The sequence below is a fragment of the Gnatocerus cornutus genome, chromosome 6 (assembly GCF_029298725.1).
Source record: "Gnatocerus cornutus isolate USDA-ARS CGAHR chromosome 6, icGnaCorn1.1, whole genome shotgun sequence".
NCBI lineage: Eukaryota > Metazoa > Arthropoda > Insecta > Coleoptera > Tenebrionidae > Gnatocerus > Gnatocerus cornutus.
In genome coordinates this window covers 9,882,332-9,901,863 of record NC_142238.1, presented here as the reverse complement: position 1 = coordinate 9,901,863, position 19,532 = coordinate 9,882,332, and the positions used below count along the sequence as shown (strand labels likewise).

The following is a 19,532-nucleotide window of genomic DNA, read 5'->3' as shown; positions in this document are numbered from 1 at the left end:
AAGATGTGTCCGGATAATTAACAAACATGATGGTAGGCACCAATCTCCACCTTTTGCAACGTAAATATTGTTTGCATCTCAAATTACACGTTTGTTTGCGTTGGGAATCAAAAGCGATATTGTTTAAACATAACAAGAAAACAACAAACATCCGAGAACCTGAACATCTTTCCGTTTGGACGAGCAATATCGAAGGAGTTGAAATACAAGATTTTCTGGAGATGCAAATACAAGCTGTCTCAATTTGTCCGTCAATGCTAGAAAAAAAATGGTCGCTTATTGCGTTCTGTTTTTGCGTACAAGAACCGGCAATAAAATCAAGAGGCGAATGAGGAAGCAAAGAAAACTATTTTAAGTGCAGCTTAGGTTGAAGAAAACAGGCCATGAAATCCAAATTAAATTACGGAACAATTAAGGCCGTCTGATCGATGTAAGTGTACTTAAACCCACTTTGAAATTACGTCGGAAAACGTAAAGACATAACTCCCACAATGTGCTTCACTTACTTATTAATTAATCAGCGCTATTTACGTTACAATGGGGGAAAAATTCTATTTCAAGCGAACAAAGACCGAGGCGGCGCCACAAATTCATAAAAAAATCTGTTCGTTGTTGCACTGTAACGAGATTTGCAAATTTAATTTATTCTTTTCCCGCATTCCGCTTATTTGTCTTTTCGTCTGCGACAATGTTGGCAACTTACAACTGTAAAAGTAGCCCGTGAATTATACTGGTTGTGGTTTTAGTCCCTTGTGTTTACATTCGCGCCGAAGTATTTGACCCCGGAGTGGAATTTTTACAGCAGGTTTGGCACCATTTAATTTGTCCGGGTGCGTGCTACTGGACTGTTAAATAATGTTTAAACCGGGGAATTTTATTGTTGCGGATCGAACTTTTTTAAGAGTCTCCATGTATAAGCAAATCGGGGTAATAGAAGGAAATTCATTTAACAGGTGCAGATGTCGACGGCCTTTATTGCCGCGGAGGATTGCGACGCGACGGTCCTTTCGTTTACATTACGCATTTGCATTTTATGCTTGCTTTACGTTATTAAATTAATTTTTACAAAGGTATGGATATTGCTTGTTTGCACAGAGGGTGAGCAGTTTGAAAATTTCGAACAACGTTTGATCTTTACTTCTTTGAAAGGAATCGTATTTGACTCTCAAAGCCTTTGACTTCAAAACGTTGTTATTGTTTGATGGTATGTCAACGGGAGCGCACTTTGTTTGTAATTATAACTATAACTCAATATCCACGACAATATTGATTCCAACCGCAGGATAACAAGAGTTATGATAAATTGTATCACATAGTTAGTCTTCACCGAGGCTGCAGAGCACTTTTTTCACGTTCTTCGGCCGTTCCTCTTTTTGTAATGCAGAACCCGCGACTTCAGGTTTCTACATTTGGTGCTTCTGCAGCGTCGAAGACCTCGAACCGCATGAGTTGTATAATAGCGGTTTTTCTGCTCGTCGTCATCACTCTACCAGAAAGTGAATTCACGAGACAAGAGATCCGTGATTCATTCGTCCTCCTGATGGTTTTTGCTCTTAGCTACCGGGTCTCTGTGTCTTCGAACAGGTGTTAAATCTTCGCCGAACGCAAGGACGTCACGCTCTAACCGCTCGATGTTGTTTTCGGATTAATATGGAAATTCGACAAACTTTGCCTAGTAATTACGGATTTGTCAACAAAATTTCAAGCTTAATTTGAACTTTAAAATCGACGCGTTAAATATTCCTTCTCGTCACGCCACCGCTTGCAATAAGGATCCAACAAAAATACAATCACAAGTTTCAACTAGAGCTTTCAAAGTTCAGTAATATACGAGGAAATTAAGTGGGATTTGATTGTGTTCAATCTTCTAAAAATCAATTTTGTGGGCTTAAAGTAAGCGATCGTGAAAGCTGGTTTTTATTAAAAATTACAACCTTATTTTGATCTCTGGAATTTGCGGTAAATTTAACCACCGACTGGCAAGCTCGTTTCAAGCCCTAAATTACTCTCCTAACTAAACACTAATTATGATAATGAGCAAAATCATGGAGGCCGCTAAATGCAGACAACCTGTTACTAAATATTTGATCAAGTGTTTGTCCAGCACCCAAAAAGCACAACTAGCGCTAATTAAATTTCGCGAAATCCTTCGCCACAATGTTTTCAATTTGTTAGTTCATCCGGTAAAAGTCGGTGGTGCAGGACATTTCCAAACTGTAAAAATACGCTTGTTCTGAAACAATAATAGAAGCAAAACAAACAAGGGGGCCACTTCCGGCGATTTGAAATAAACGAGACTCCAAAATGAAATTTTCATGTATTTTGTAGGTCTGTCTATTGCTAGTTGACCCACGTACTCGAGATAATGCACTTCTTCGCAGTGATATCGTAAATAAATTTCATTTTTCTCTAAGCAAACAATAAAGATATGATGAAGTCACGACCGCTCGGGAAAATTGGGTTGTGACTTCGTCATTACGATCGGAAATAATTTTCTTCAATGTCAGTGCGGTATGTCTTATGAGTTTCTTGTGCGGTCAGTCAGGAGAAAAAAATTTGGAATACATAACTCGTTTCCGATTTGGAAGTTCATGAAATTTTAATTTTCAACGGAAATGACAACGAGAATGGAGACTTGGTATTTCTATATCGTACCACAACTTCCTTCTAATCCTCGCTTTAAAAATAAGAAGTGGAATTTTCGTGACACGAGTTTAATTCCGCTTTCTTTGTAAAAAATTGCCGTTTTACTCTTTTTCCAATCCGCCAAAGATCCATTAATTTCTATAAATTAACATTACAGTCACGCGCTACATAAAAAATGCATTAGAATCTTCCCGGATCGCGTCAAAAAGTGTCGGGCACAAAAAACTTGATGAAATGGCTTGGTTTTAAATGGGAAAGAGTATTTTTTATCAGTTTCGCTCGCGTACAAACGGATGAGGAAATCTTTTAAAATTGTGCGTCGCGTCGCTTCGTCGATGGTCTCAGTTTAGACTTACCGTCTTTTGTAGCTTGAAAAGGCTAATCCTTGAAAGAGAACAAGAGCTTTTTAAGAAGTTTTCAAAGATCTAGATAAGGCGACTGGCATAAATAATGCAGATGGTGTGGTGTCACGCCTCTTGAAGAAATTACTCGTCTTTCCTATAGATTCCGGATGAATTAAATGACAGAATTAGAAGGACTTGCTGATTCTTGGTTACAAATCGATTGCAATTATTCTGAAAGTTTTATTACGTAAATAATGCAAGCTTGCAACCTGCACGAGCAAAAAGTTACTTTTTGGGGTAATGTTTAAACCCCAATAACTCGCCGGAGTTTGTCTAGTTTAATTGGATAAGTTCTGTGTTTATGTGGCCGTTAATCAAAACTTTGTGGTTTTATTAGATAAAATTAGAAGAAATAAAATACGAGTCATCATAACTCACCCGTCCTATCGCGCTTTTGAGTTTTTCAGAAAATCTCCTGTTTTGACATTAATTCTATCAAATTTAATAGAAAAATTCATAGTCTGAACACGCCTGAATTTTATTTCCACATTGTAAATCCCTTCTCTGGCGAGGTCAAGGCGATCCGATATTTGATTCTGTGTTTTGTCTTCGCACCCAGCTGGAGACACATTAGAGGGAATTAACGTTTCCTTAACATGGCAGCCCCGGATTTTCCTGAAAGGGTGAGCTTGCGAGCTTAGTTAATTGAGCGAGAAGCTCGTCATTGTTCGTTACAATCGATTGTTTTTTCATATTGTCATAACTAAGTCTTTCTGCCGTTTAAACAGACCAATCTACTATGTAAATATTGCATTGTCTTACTGAAAACTGCAGTTTATATTGTATGAAGTCTCTTTTTTCAGGTATGTTCGTGTTCCCCGTTTTGCTGAAGTTTGTGGATTTTGTCCTTTCCCAGGTAGGCATGTTCATGAAATGCAAATACAAAAATGGTAATAAGGTTGAATGATTCATGAGATACGTACTTAGTCATTTTATTAACTTTTTGGGGCTTTTGTATTGACTGAACCTTTCCTCATACGAAAACACTTGCAAATTAAACCCAAGGGGCCCAGTTTGGACGACATAGATATGCATTCCCAAGGAATACATATTTGCTTTTTACCAAACTCAATTTTACTTGCCTGAAACTTTCTATGAAGAAATTAGAATTAACAAGTGTCAAACATCATTCTTTTTTCAGTTCTACAAATATATGTGCTAAGCTATTTTAAATCTCCTTTGCCATTAAAGTCCGTGGGCTCGCTCACGCAAAATGCATTTGTTTTCTTGTTCTTTTTATGACAGTTCCATTGAAATAGAAGTCTTGTATTTGCCAGATTACATGCGATAACCACCTTCATGAATGACTGTGGCTCCACTTAAATTTTATTCGTAATTTAAGCAGAAATTTAAAAATAAGAGCATCCCGATGAAATTTTAATTGCAGGCTATTGAGCAATAAAAGTACCACTTATTTATTTTCAACTCGATTTTCACCTATTTGACGGCGTCATTTTCCTGAAAAATGAGTTTGTTAAGTGCCAGATTAACTCGCGCCAAGAAAATTTTCAATGACTCAAAGATAATGAGATCTAAACACAGTTATTGTTCGAATCCATGTTTTACGAGCAAGTAAAATTTTATATTACCTTCTGGTTGAATCTTTAAATTATAAATTATATATACTTATCCTGCGAACGCCAACGGATATTTAATGCTTGTAATACAAGACGTCATTATAAGGCAGTTATTTCTTTAATAATGAAGTAAAAGCACCGTCTAACTACAGACGTTCAACTTTATTTGTGGATAATTTTTTAATTAAAGCGTGTCTTAACGATGCCGGGAAATACAGTTTATGCATTCAGTATTAAGTCTTCCATTTTAATTTCAGTTCTTTTGACTTGCCAGAAGAGTAAGCGAATTAATTGTTGAATCAGTGAAAAAAATTTCATTGGTAATTTCTCTTGTTCTTGTTTCTTTTTGTTTTAAGTTCTCCACAATAATAAATTTGTGGTACCAAGTTTAAGCCTTGAGGAATTCCTGAAAGGGAAACTGCATCTCGTCGAATGTTACTTCTTTCAGTTTGTTTGCCTTTAAATCAACACAAATCAACCGAACGTTTCCAGCTTTGTTGACTAATTTTTGAAATAAATAACAAAATAAATAAGTATTAAATAAGACAAAGATTGGTTTAAAAGTTTCTAATAAGGTTTTTAGGGTACAAATAAAATGAACTGATGATTCAAAATTGGTAAAGTTGAACGCGTCATTTTTCTCGAAAAACGTAAAACCTTAATTTTAGAACATATTATAACCTACTTATTGCTGTTGTTGCCAAAGATAAGATTGAAGATTACTTTTACTTTTTGTAATTATTTTTAGACGCAGACGCCACTCTGTTTCTTTGTCTGGTTTCAATTTCAATATAATGAGAAAATTATGAAAACCACTTTTATGCAGGTATAAAATACACGTTCTAGGTGCAAAATACATATTCTTGCACCTGTAGTATAAAATTGACAGCAGACTGAGAAGACAGAAAAGCGTCTTTCAATTTTTGCATACGATTTGCGTCCAAGAATGCTCGAGCTGGAATAGAACATTTAAATTTCGCTAATCGACCGACCAGTTTCCAGCAATTTTAATTCAACTCATTTATAAGTTTTATGTTGATGGACACTGAACGTCGTCTAGACAAACCCAGTACGGTTGAAATTCCAAATTTCCAGTTCCACCCACGCGCTATGAAGAAACCTTGGCAACAATTTACAAATTTAAATCTATCTCCCGCCCATTTCCACGTAAATTTGCCCTTCGAAGTTGTTTGTTTCGTTGGTCCAACCCTATAACGCGCAAAGAATTCTTAATTCTCTTCGTTTCGTGGTATCTTCAACGGCGTGACGAGGTCTTTTTTATGCACAACGGATTCCACGAGAGCCCAGAAATTGAACGGTGTGCGAGATGACGACGGTATTGTACAACTCACTCGAATTCCCCACCTTTCTGCGAACGTTTTTCAACCGTCTCGTCGCCAATTCAAAGCAAAGAGAGTTTGAAATAAAGAGCAGTTTGGTGAAGTCGTTCTCGACCACCGAAACGAACGAAAAATATGAATAACACAACGCAGGAAATGTAGTGAAAGTGCAGGAACGTGATTGTTTTCAGGGATTACACAGTGCAACGAATGCAATTGTCGAGGGGTTTTGTAACTGTGATTGCGACGATGCTGGATTATAATTACGGTATGTTTCTTTCTTTTTGTGCGGGGTTCGATTTCGGTCGCAGGAATTGGGTCTGCGGAAGGTTATTAAGATTTAATGTTGCTTCCGCTCGCAGGAAAACACGGATCCATTTAAGAAATGTTTTTTTTTTCAATTGGGCTCTCCAATTCATGATTTATCCGTTGAGGAAATGAGTTTTGTAATAGTAGAATGTATGTAGGTACGTTTTGCTGCGGTCTATTTCTTAATTTAACAATTAAATCAGAAGAAAAATCATGTTACAGTAACCGTTTCCCCGCCACGCTTGACGCAATGAAACTTTTATTAAATTTATTTTCATTGTTCTGCGTTATTTACTTTAGCGGCAGAGGAATTGTTACTTTCATAATCGCGTTATCATGCAATTTACAACAGATGAATGATCCCAATTCAAAGGTTTGGGGAAGATTTGTATCTAAATTATGTCTAATTAAATTATCAAAAGTTTATTCATACCTGTGTGAGTCATCCACAGTTAGAAAATCTCGAAAGAGGAAGTGAATGTTAATTTGGAAGATTATCCGTCTTAATGTAATTGTTAATGCACAGTTTGGTCTCAAGGATCTTGAATTAGAAATCCGGTACGTAAAATTTAGCATCAAATTAGCCTTTTTCTTTCGTTTGCGGCTGATTTATTGTGATCCCTACACATCGACGTGTCTAATTCTGTAACAGGAGGTCGATGGAACAAAAAAATTTTAATGACTGACAAAAATAACCAAGTTTCGATAGATGCATAAACACGGCTAATATTAGCCTGCTTCTAAAATTAAGATGTAGAAATGCATCTTGTTTGTAAACAAACATCTTCCGGGGAAGTTAATAGCGTTGTGCGGCTAAACAATCGTGCTCGAAGATCAATGGAGCTAATTTATTTATTTATCTGATTTAAACGAGTTTAAGTGGGAAGTGAAACTGCAGTTATCAAAATAAAAAAGTTCAATCAATGCACCGATTATGGTGATTGGAGTTCGAACGCTAATGAAAAAGAAATTCGTAATTTTTATCAAAAGCGTGAAACCCGGGAATCAAATAAACTGCGCTGTTTATTCTACAAACACTTTAAAATGTTTACTAGAATAACAAGGAATCGAATAAAATAAAACTTTATTAGTGTTCAGTTCTCTTCTTTTTGCACCTCGTGAAGTTGACGTTATTATTAAGACATAAATTTGTCTTTTTTCTCACAGGTGCGAATTATGAACCACCGTTTTTTTCTTTTAGCTTTGACCACGAACGCTTCGATCTAACAAAAATGGAGCAAGCTTGCACCGATAAAATCTAAAACCTTAACATGTTAAGTGTCGTGACTCCAACTTATTAAAATAATGCTCCTTGACCAATTATTTACAATGCTGAAGCTTTCGTTTAAGTGGCAACATTGTTACACGGGTAGGTAGAATGGATGCAAATTAATTTGATGTGCTGATAGCCTTGTTCATACATAGTAAATAGGTAGTACCAACATGTCGGCAAAAAAAACAAGTTGTAGCATCGTCCCAGTCTTGACTTTATCAAGTTATTTAGTTGGTACAGTCTGTACTAATTAGAAGAAAATGTATAAAAATGCGCGGTAGTCGAGGAAATCTCGCGCTTTTTCATATTGTAGCCATTTTTATTCTTTAACGATAACGGTAATTGTAGGCGAAGTTCTAATGAAAATTTCTCTAAACTTTGCGGCTATATTTCAGCTCATTATCCAAATTACCTCGCTAAATAGGAAACCGTGCAATATTTGTCATGGAAATTATAGCAGCTTATCATTCTTGTGTTCATTCACTTAACTTGCGATGAAATTCCATACGAAAGTTCGCCCGGAGAATATGGAAAATTCCGGTAAATAACGAAAGATGATCCACAAAAAGCAACGCTGGCGAATATCGATGTCTGGCGTAACGCTAAAAAATTCTTGTGTACATTTGAATTTATTTCCCTCGGGGTGCAGAAAAACTCACCTTAACATATTTATTATACAGCAAATAGATTGTTTAATTTCGCAGGATAATAAACGAGTTTTAAATAACGTTAATAATTCTTATCGAAGCTGCAAAATAAAAGTCTAATATGGAATTTACTGCCTCATTTCCATAATTATGCCTTGGGATGGAGCTTTCTGCATTAAATCTACAAACTTGTCAGAAACGGTTAACATGGCTGCGTTTTATTAAAGCCCATAACATATTATAATTACTTCACAGTTACTTAATTGATGGAGGTGCAATGGTTTTAATGGTAAGTTTTTTCTAATGAAAGTGCATTGGTGGAAATGCGCGGATGTTCGTTCGGTTAGGTGAGTGCAGATTGAATATTACCGTTGAGTAATCATAATCACACAGCTGGCAGCTCATCGAAATTGTTACAAATAAGATATGAAAGTTGTTTCCTTCTCACAAAATTACTAAATTTTCTGTTCATTGTATATTTTCTTTTGAAAATCTCAGAACAATATCAGAGGCGGTTAGACAGATAGGTGACTGGACTTGTAACTGAAAACTAAATGCGTGTTTCATTATGTTAGACAAACAATGTTGTACGAAACCATTGTTCCGTCACCTTTACATTATTTTTAGTTCTCGCTAAGTAACTAGAATTTTGCTTTATTGGCGTGAATAGCTCTGCCAATTTATTAATGTAATATAAACATTTCCATTGAAATGAAAAGTAATTTAATTTCAATTTACAAAAAGTTGCAGAATAATAATGCCGGGAAGTTTTCCACTTTGGGTCTAAAAATGTAGGAGTATTATAATTAAAATTCAGAACCTTATTAAATGATGAAAACTCCGCCGGCATCGTTTCATACTTTGAAGTGATGTTTTGTCACAAATCACACATTGAAAAGAACAGTCGATAATTATACAGATTTTCTCCTTTTACGCTTCCATTCTGGTTCGAATCGAGCGCTCTCTGCAGAGCCCTTGACACGCTCAACCCAAGCATGGTATAATTTATTAGGCGTGTCATTAACAAAGACCGTAAATTGCGTCTGTATTTCTGCAATTTTATTGTTCTAATATAAAGTGCACACAATCATTGAAACTCAGATTCTTTCTTAAGCCTCTATGTAGCTCTCAAATCGTCACGTTGAACGACGTCGTTAGAAGTGTATAAAATGACAAGGGAACAGTCGATTTGACTTGGCTTTTATTTCGCATACTTTAGCCGGGGCTCGCTTTAAAAAATGCTTTTTTATTATGATTGCGCCATAAAAAATTTTGCAAGGGAAAATTCTATCCTTTTTACTAACCCATAAAAATTAATCCTACCGTTGGAGCATCATAGGTGCTACACGAGTTGTCCGATCGAAATAAATTTATTCGTTTATCGTGCATGGATATAAAACTTAACGAGTTGGACTAAAATGTTCATGCAGTTCAATGCTCTTAAACGCGCTCAATTGGCCGATTTAATATGCAGACGATATAACCTGAATGATAGGTGATAGGTGCAAGAGAATTTTATTAGATTCCCTGTAAACATACTTGTCACAGATGAATGCGAATGAACTTTATTGGACGCAGAAAGAGAGGATGGAGCTTTGTATTTTTAGCACGACATTTGACTCGGGCTCACCAAAAAAAAACAAAGTCTAGATCTACAATAGCCACAATGGTCTCGAAATTAAAAGTCGAGAGTAATGGATATTTTAAGTTTGACCCAGTTACGATTTGGAGTGTTTTTGTGAATAATAATAACTCGTGATAACGATAACCGACCACGATAACTTTTATTGTGACAACGCCGTCGTTTATTCTGTAAATCTGATTATTAAATGTTCGGCGGATTCGGAACCACAACTGTAAAGTTATTACTATTATTAGATCAAGATTCATATTTGTAGCTTGTGAGTTCAATTTTTCATTTAGAGCAAAATTCACAAATTTCAGAAATTTAGAAAAGTTTAAGGAAAAAATTATAGGTAATTTAGTAGGAAGGTTCCCAAGTGATTTTCTCATCTTTTTTATGTTTAATAAGCCAAGCAATATGTTAAATGGAAGCAGCGAAAGTAATTTTCACAGATATTCTCTGATGCCGCAGAATTTATTCTTTGGCTATTTTTTAATAAGCATTTTCTAAAATTTCCATATATTTTTTGCTTTGAGCTCAATTCGCGACTTTTCCAGACAAATTCAAATCAAGAAATGGTTAATCTAATTTTATTTTCTTCAACCATATATTTGCAATTCTTTGATTGTACGATTTTATTAAAATTATTTAATACCGCCTGGCAGAATCCATTTAACTAAATCTTATTTTTCCTGCAAAAATTTTTTTGTTGCGCCAAATTAAAATGCGGCTCTGACTAGTCGTCTAGGCTAGCGAGTTACTCAATGATGTTTTTTTTTAACTCTTACAGTTTTTCAGGAATGTCAAACAAGAACTGTCACATTTGTAAAATTATCAATAAACATTTATTTTTGTTATTTTCAGTGTAAATTAGAATGTATTTATTTTTATTTTGTGTCTTTTATCGTTATACAGACGGATTCACGTATCTTTACGACCCAAGGTGCGCAAAAGGTTTGAAAATTTTCGAAAATTACATTGCTGTCAGGAGTGTACAAATTTCATGCTAAATAAAGTTAACGAAATAAGGTATCAAGTATCAAAGTATCAAGAAAATTGTATCTTTGGTTGCATTCGGTAGTGTAGTCCTTTGTAAATCGGTAAATTCTCTGCAAAAAAAATGACGTATACACATTTTAATTTTAATTATCTTTCAATTACCAAATTAGGCAAAAAGTTGATAATTATCTCTTTTAAATTTGAGTGGCACTGTTATTTTTCACACTTTCTCTCTTTTGCAAACAATCCATTTATTTAGTTAAGTAGTTGTGCATAACCAGTACTACTAGTACGTAAGAATTGATTACTTCATAATTCTCTTCTGGAATGACTCTTTTCTGGGACAATCTAGAACTTCCGAATTTTTACATCACATAAGTCTTTCACTTTTAAATTTGTAATGCCCTTCGCTCGTAAACAGCTACAACTCGGAGACAAAACAATAATAAAGACAGTGCGATGATTGATTAAAATTGCCAAAGTCAAAATTACTAAAGTTTAACCATTTTGCTAATGTAAGCCTCGTAAGAAATGAAATATGTTGCCATCTAAACACAAAGCGTAATTTTCAGGCCCACTTTAATTTCTAATTCCTACTCCTCTATGGAGAGAATTTTCATCCTAACTTCAAAGACAAATTTTTTGTTTTTTGTAAAAAGTTCTATCAACTCAGTTTGTTTCTGGAAAATGCTTCTTCCATCGTCTCCTGACTTACGAATTAACTCTTCCAGAAATAGATTACGAGTGGATTATTTCATGAAATTTATGCCACACTCAACTACTCACTTAAATAGTTGAAATTCGTTTACAACATGAGGCTGAACTAGGGGAATCGATATTGATACATTCGCCTTAGACAACGTAATTTAATTTGTGCAACATGGCGAAAATGTTTTGCAAGCGTTGAACCGAAACATCGCAGAGCGTGGTGTAATTAACAAAAAGGTCGCTCATCGTGATAATAACACTATTTGGACCGACACTAACACTTCATTGGACAAGTTTTTTTGTTATTTCCAACTCGACAGTTGAAATGTCCCTGTTAAATGAATTTATGATACAATTAAAGCGCGAATAACACAGCCAGGTTATTGTGGCAATTTTTGCAAGCAACGGGGATATATGTCTTAATGCTAAACTAATCCAATAAGCAATTTAATCCGATTAAAAAGTCTTGCAGGTTGCAGGTTCGATTAATTTGCATCACATGTAGCGATTTGAATATTAACCAAATGGGATGATGACGATCCATGGATGGCTATCTTTAAATGCTTCATAATCGCAAAGATAAACTGCTAAGTACCTTTCTATGTAAATGGGTGGTAATTAGGTGTTTGCGAAACGTCCTGAACGCGATTAGACGCACGAACCTTTACGGATATGCAGATTCACCGGAATTTATAGTGCAACTCGATCATCCTGTATAACTTTGAATGAATTTTAATCAATGCCGATAAAACTGTCCTCTTCAAATGACTGAAAAACACCAATTCGTCTTTAAGAACGCATCCTTCGTATAAATCCAGACTCAAATCAAATAAAGCAAGATTCTTTTTCATTACGTATATTTTATTTTCTCGGGGCTTATCTTTTATTTGATGTTCTGCTCGTAATTTTAAATACCGTCTTTGTTCATATTTTAAGACAGGATCGTGACATTCTTTACGTCTTAAATTTCGGGATTTTTAAAGTTATCTCAGAACTGTGGCTGGGCGAAAGGATTAGAACCGACGTTTTTATCCTGAATCTAAACACGAAAGCAGACTGACGATGAGCGATAACTGCCTTAAGATTTCAAGGAAATGATGATAGGGCTTCCACAGATTTTTTCATACGAGGAGTAAAATTGAGCCTACACGAGTTAGAAACGCAAATTAAGTGGGATAATAAAATGAAGCTGGTTATTTTAGGGATCTCAATGTTTTTTCTTTAAATTATGTTCTGAAAGTCACAGCATGAAATGTGCCGTTGGGAGAAAATCCAATAAAGTTTGTCTCGTGATAGGATGGAAAAAATATCTTTTATTTAGTTCCGTTCACCCGTTTTCTTCCCCATAGAGCAAAAATAAACCAATAAATTTCCGCGGGAAAGCGAAGAAATGAAACGTGTGAATCAGACCAGTCCATCATGCAAGAAACTCTTCAGTCTCCACTCTTCAGTCGCTGCTATGCAGTCAGCAATCTCGCGTCTAATTTACAATCAGTAGACGCTGTAGAGGTATAACGATAACACAGAACTGATTTCGTTTTGTGGGTTCTGTGAAGAATGTGTTCCCTCATTTGTGTAAGTCGCCAAGTTAGTGATGCTTACATATATAAAAGCATCATCGATTATGGTCCAAATGGTACGTATTTCCATTTTTTTGCATGAAATTTCCATTGCAAAGCTAATTGGCGAAGTGCGTCCATTCGAACATGTTTGCTTCAGCTATGAACGTCATTTTTGCGATCATAAAAGAACGAAGGACAAAGCAACCCCGTCGTTCAAGCGAAAATATTTAGACTCCGAAAAATCCATCATAAATTTTAATTTGACGCTTCAATTTAATCGCAGACGCTGGGTCTCCGGAGAAATATCGAAAAATTAATGATTTCACAATTGTGAATCCGGCGGATCTATTGAGTAATTATTCTACAAATACCTTTGATTTATTGAGAGCGAACTACAACTTTCAAAGTTTTCCTTTTTCGATGATCTCCTTTATTTTATTGTTCGTTCCGTCAAATTCGCCAATTACTTTCCACTTGTGAAAATGAACGTCGGTGCTGACAGATTAATGTGTTTCCAACAACTATTAAATCTACGTCGGAACAATAGCAATTGCGATTGTTACATTGATAATTCATTGTTTGAAAAATGTGAGCAAAACCATTACTTTGATTCTCTGACTGCCACAGCGAAACACGTGAGATCGCTGTCTGTTCACTATTATTACTATTGAATGGAAATTTGGTAGGCAACAGCCGGTTGTTATTTTATTCAGTAAAAGCTTCATTGTTTTCGTGTAGTTGGCAACATTTTCTGCACTGATATAAGAGCTGATACATATTTTTCTCATCTCAGAGCTGTTTCCTATTATTTTTTAATTCGATCTAGATTTGAAAAGCGAATCACCTTACAAGTGCATACGAAATTTGCTTTAATAACGTTTAAAACTGTATGGGGCAATGAATTCGTAGTTTAGATGTGCATTATAGAAACAATGGCTAGTTGGGTGAAGAAATGACCAATTTGTATGTATAACAATAAATCGCATTGTCTGTTATTAAAACTAAAGTTCCATCAAATGGTGTAGAAAAAAACGGAAGATTGTACATCTTCACACAAAGTCGTGACAGAGCAAACAAGCACCAATATTCGTTTATTATGGAAAATCGGCCATCTATTTCGCATTACTGACATTGTTTCCTACTTTTACCATCTCCAAGAAAGCAAGCCTCACTTCCTAATTACCACCGGTGAAAATACCGTCCACATACTTGGAGCAAGGACGCTGGCATCCACGCTATCAGCTATTAAAATGCCATGTGTTGTCCGTGACTAGCGATAATAACAATTCATCCGCGACTGTCTTGGAGTTTTTCCTTCAGTTTGTCGATGCAAAAATAACACTGCACGTCCTTTCCACTCCGTCCCAGTACATAATTGAATTACGAGAAGCCACAATTGCCGATCCGATGCAGCTACCACCTCGAAACTTACGACCGATATTAAAATAATCAATGCTATTTGTTGTCGACAGCGTTTACCTCCGAGTCAAAACCGGCAAAATTATTAATTATTGCTCACCAACAGTGATTTTGCAGTTGTCGTTTTTTAGCATCTCGCTGGTTATTATCGTTTAAATGCAAGTTACGGCACGCCATTTGCCTCCGAATCAACCTCCAATTTCTTGGAGAAGCCATAAATTACGGATTCCACGTGGATGGAGGTTTTAAAAGTCGTGATTTCATTTACTTTTTTATCGATGCGTTTTCGCTGAAAACACCATCAATTACGGAGATACAACCGCTTACAAGCACGATCGGATTTGAAGAAATGGAAGCTGCGATATAGCCCAAGGCGTTTGTCTACAATGTTTCTGCCTAGTTTTACTCTTAACAAGGAGGAGCAAGATTTCTCTTGACAATAAAAACGGATTCAAGAAAAAATCATTAATTATGTTTTATTTGATCACGTTTCAGTAGCTTGCAAGAATGTATTTATTTCACAAAAATAACATTAATCAAGTAAAAGGTTGAGTGGGTGTGCAAACTCGTGGAAGCATGCGGACGAAAGCAAGTACTGTTCTAATTCGCTTTGATTTTACTTCACATTGTTTCCTTGGAAAAGTCGTTCTCACCAATGAATTTTTAATTGTAAACTAGTGCAGAATTAAACTCAAAAATGGAACGAAAAAATACACTTCATCCGGAGCTTCCTATTGTTCCTCGGAAACAAATTTTCCACATTTCCATTCAAACCGAAAGTTTAAATTGTAGCATAACATTGATCTATTATTTATTAGTGACACTTTACAGTACAATAACAGTTTTAATTCTAGCTGATTCAAAAACCAATAATTAAATAAATCAACACCACTTATGTTGTCACCACCAATAAAACAACGTTTTGACAAAACAAATATGTCTAAATGATTGATTTTTATTAAATTTAATTGCGGCCTTATTTTAAAATTTACGCGTTCTCGCTTTAGACCGAAAGTGTGAGATATTTTTAATTTAGGCCAACAATTTTTTATTGTTATTAATTTAAAAATATAATTTAACTAGTGTGAATTACTGTTACAAGTAGTTCCCATCCACGGGTTTTGGATTGTTTACATTTTGTGGCAACATTTAACCCCATTATATACAGTTATCAGTGAGTAATTAACTTTTCGTAAGAAGTTAAAATCGTTTCTGGTGAAAAACTGGTAAATATTTATTATTTCCAGGTTTATCAAAATTCGTGTTATTATATCTTCTGTAATTTGAGAATGTTTATTTTCCCAGTTGCATGTAATATAGCTGTGAAAAATTTTGCTACTAATTATAGAACAGAAGGTGCAATAAAAGGATACAATTTGATCAAAGAATGCTAATTTTATTACTGAAAGTAGAACCTGATTTTGCTTTTGTAGTCATTAGATCATTACAGGAAGTTAATAAGGAAATTTTTGTAATGTTTGTTGTTATTTTATCTGATAACTAAATAATTGTTTCACTTCTGTTTATTACTTTCAAAAATCAATAGCCCTCGGTGATTAGAGGCACAATTTTCGGGCCAACTGACGCGTTGTGAACAATTTCGGACTTCCCCATATAAAGCTATCGTGTATTTTTTTCCAACCGAATGATTCTTTTCTCATGCATTTTGCATTACTCATTATCATCGTTAACCTTCTAAAGTTTTCGTTTGGATAACCGCACACCCACTAATTTCATACGAAATTGATATATCCAAGTACGAGAAGATTACGCAATCTGTTGGATGTGTGTTCCCACAATTAAATGTTTCTTTTTTTGCAGCACGTGTGGTGAAAGAGCATCCAAAGGACGTCGTCGGCAGCGGTGATTCCGACTTGCTGCAGCTGGTGCGTCGTCTTTCTTCAAGCGATCATGTGAAGATGGGAGCCAACGTCAGCCGTCACTCGTCCAAAGGGTTATCTGGACGACGTTCCCAATCCAGCGGCAGCATCTGCAACGGAAAGGGACGCCATAGCGACGGCAAGATGTGCGGCAGTCTTCCAAGTTATTTAGATGACAGAAACTCAACCGGCTGCAATAACAACCACCATGATTGCGAGAAACCACCCCTTGATGAGGTCAGCGAAAATTCGAAAATTCATAAATTAAGTCTTGGAGTTTTGCTCATTCCTAACCCTTAATTAATAATTGCGAAATCCCGTTCAATCCCTTGTTATTTTGTGAGATGGAAAACACTCGTATTAGCGTTTTCTGGAAGTTTGTCTCTACTTATGGGGACTATTTTCTCCCGGTCGGGGAGCATTTCATTTTGCCTAATGGTTTGTTTTATGCGGCATTGCAGGTGCAGAGGATACCTCCGTTGGGGGATGGGGCGCCGCTTCACTGGAAGTTTTCAGATAACCAGACAGCGCTCTGCGACCAAGGTTACGGTTCGGAACGTTCCCCCGAGGAGGAATATCCGCCGCCGTTGCCCGACCATGACAGCCAGTGTCACCACCACCTGGAACCCCACGCTTGCTACCCTTTCATCACACCAGGTACGTGTTTTCGAAAGAACATAAAGAACTCTCTTAAATTTGAGATATTTTGACATCAACCGATCGATGAGAATTTATACGATGGAGCTGGATGTTTTGGCTCACTCGATGATATTACATCATCCTATATGAAGTCTAAGAACGGCGGCGGCGCTCCACCATTGTCGAATAAATTGTTTCCTTTGAGATTTTTTGCTACCACTTCGCCGTCTTATTAACACCAATGCGATAACAATGCCTTCGTGTTATGATTATTACGATGTGGGAAGTATGGCTTGAATAAAAGTTTCGCTTGATTTCCATTCGGGGAACTCGGGGATCTAGGTCTCTATTCAGACGAGACATTTTGACCTTATTTTAGAACTTCGATGTTGCATCCGTGCATTGATGTGCCCACAAGATTTTATTGTGTTTACGATCGTTTTCACACTCCATGATAATATCTGCATTCTATTGCTTCCCTTCTGTTTCCTTTCCGATTTTGCAATGAGCTCAGTCGTAAAATGAATGCAGGACCTAAATACCGAGATGGCGGAATCAAAAGCTCGTTTTTGTCATTCTTTCTTCATCTTGACACTGTGTTCACAAACAAATAAAATGAAATGTGTTCCAGACTAAAAAGTCGAGGATCTAATCCATCAGGTGATAAAGTTTGATGAAAATTTCCAACTGAAATGTTAAAATATTTGTTTGTGTCATCACCTCAAACTTCTCATCCGGCTGCTCCACTTTATATTTGTCAACTACACCTCACTGTAATCCTGACGTTTTAATTTTCCCTGTAATCCAGATAAACTCATTCTGTCGTCATTTTTTCCATGTCCCGGATTTAAACCAGAGCACGACACTTCACGAACTCACTCTCTCGTGAAATGAAAGTTGCCAACCCTCTTTATTTGTACACCTATGGGCGCATGTTGGTTCTTACTTATCCCCTGTAAAACTCTCATTAGCACCACACTCCTGACAAAATCAGACTCAATCTAGATAACAAAACACAAAGCTTGCTTGCTGGTTACCGGAAATGAGGTCTCCATTTGTAAGCCGCTTACGAGAAAATATCGTGTTATGTTAAGGATTCCACACTTAAACGAAAATTTTATATTGCTAGATGTATGTAAATTGCTATAATACCGCGGCGTTTTGTGGAAATACCAGGCATGATTTGCATTTCAGGCTTGAGACGGCTTAATGGTGTGTTTGAAATATTTTGTAAATTCAGCGATATCGAACTGGTAAAAATCGAAGAAAAGTGCATGCCATTGTTGATTTACAAGGGTCGATCGATTGTCGGAGGCAGCGCCATACTTTAAAGCATTGCTCTGCATGTTCTTCTAACGTTGATATCTGAGCTGAAACTTGGCTAAGTAGGCATCTATTGAATAATGAATTTTGCTAAGAGGATTTCATTGTGAAGCGCTTATACTGTTTTTTGCTCCAAATGACGTTCTATGTCCCCCAAATACCTAAATATCTTTATTCCCACACAGTCTAAGCGTTGTTTATTTTCATTGCTTCATTGCACTTAAAAATCAGTCTGTGCAAGTACTGAAGATTTGTGGTTTGCTTGTTGACCCTTGTTACAGGTCGTTTAAGCTACTATAAATGGTTCAAGTATGTACGCTAGATTGTCAATTAATTGTTCGAATTTACATTAGCTTAAGGAAAGCACAAGAGGAAGAAATCTGCACTTGCCATGGCTATTCAGAGCAGAATTGTAAAAGGAATCTAGGAAAAAATTCAGGACTGCTGATCCTCGGTCTGCTCCAATTAACCCACCGCCTCCTTCTCCAATTGGCCACTTCGTCCCGGGCTTCCATCTGACCGTATCCGCACAACCCATAAATGAATAAGTAGGCTCGAAGCGGTAATTTTTCTTTTCCCGTACATATAACATGTAAAACTACTGTTCCGACTGGGGTTCCTTCCCTCGAGTGTAGTTATAAAGTAGTACGCCTCACCATTAGCATCATTCCTCAAGGCCCGAAGACGAGAATCCCCCAGAATTCACTTAAAAGTGAGTTGTGAAGATGTTACAACGCACTTCGTAATCTCTCTATTCGCGTAAACAATTCCTATTCTTTCTTAAATCGATCGTGGAGCTCCCAGAACTCCACTTTTATCATATCAAATTGTACACTAGGTTAATGGAGTCGGCCAGCGCTCTGAGAGGAGATATGAAAGTTAAGTGCACTCGGGGAAACTGCAGACGATGAAGAAAAAAAAATCCATTGTTTTAGATGTTGTATCTCTATTTCGCGAATTACATTCGCTGATGTTGGCTCTTTTAAACGCTGGCGGTACAGAAAAGCGAGATAATTAAGTTAGACTAAAAAACTCTAATGTCGTTTTATAAATGCCTACTTACGTGATATTAGCGCAAGCGACTTAAAGATCATCATTCAACTGTGACATAGTTTTTGAAAGAAAATGAAAACTGAAAATGGAGGAAATGAAGCCGTATAATTTGTAATTAAATCCATTAAT

At 36.3% G+C, this 19,532-nt stretch overlaps 1 protein-coding gene across 1 annotated transcript in view; it reads left to right on the top strand.

Annotated features, from left to right (window-relative positions):
* Nucleotides 1-19,532, top strand: part of LOC148172734 (uncharacterized) — a 50,221-nt gene that overhangs the window by 26,030 nt on the left and 4,659 nt on the right. Inside the window, exons 5-6 of the mRNA XM_088038445.1 lie at nt 16,330-16,625; nt 16,850-17,045. Coding sequence (XP_087894571.1) covers nt 16,330-16,625; nt 16,850-17,045 — 492 coding nt within the window. The remainder of the gene's footprint in view (nt 1-16,329; nt 16,626-16,849; nt 17,046-19,532) is intronic.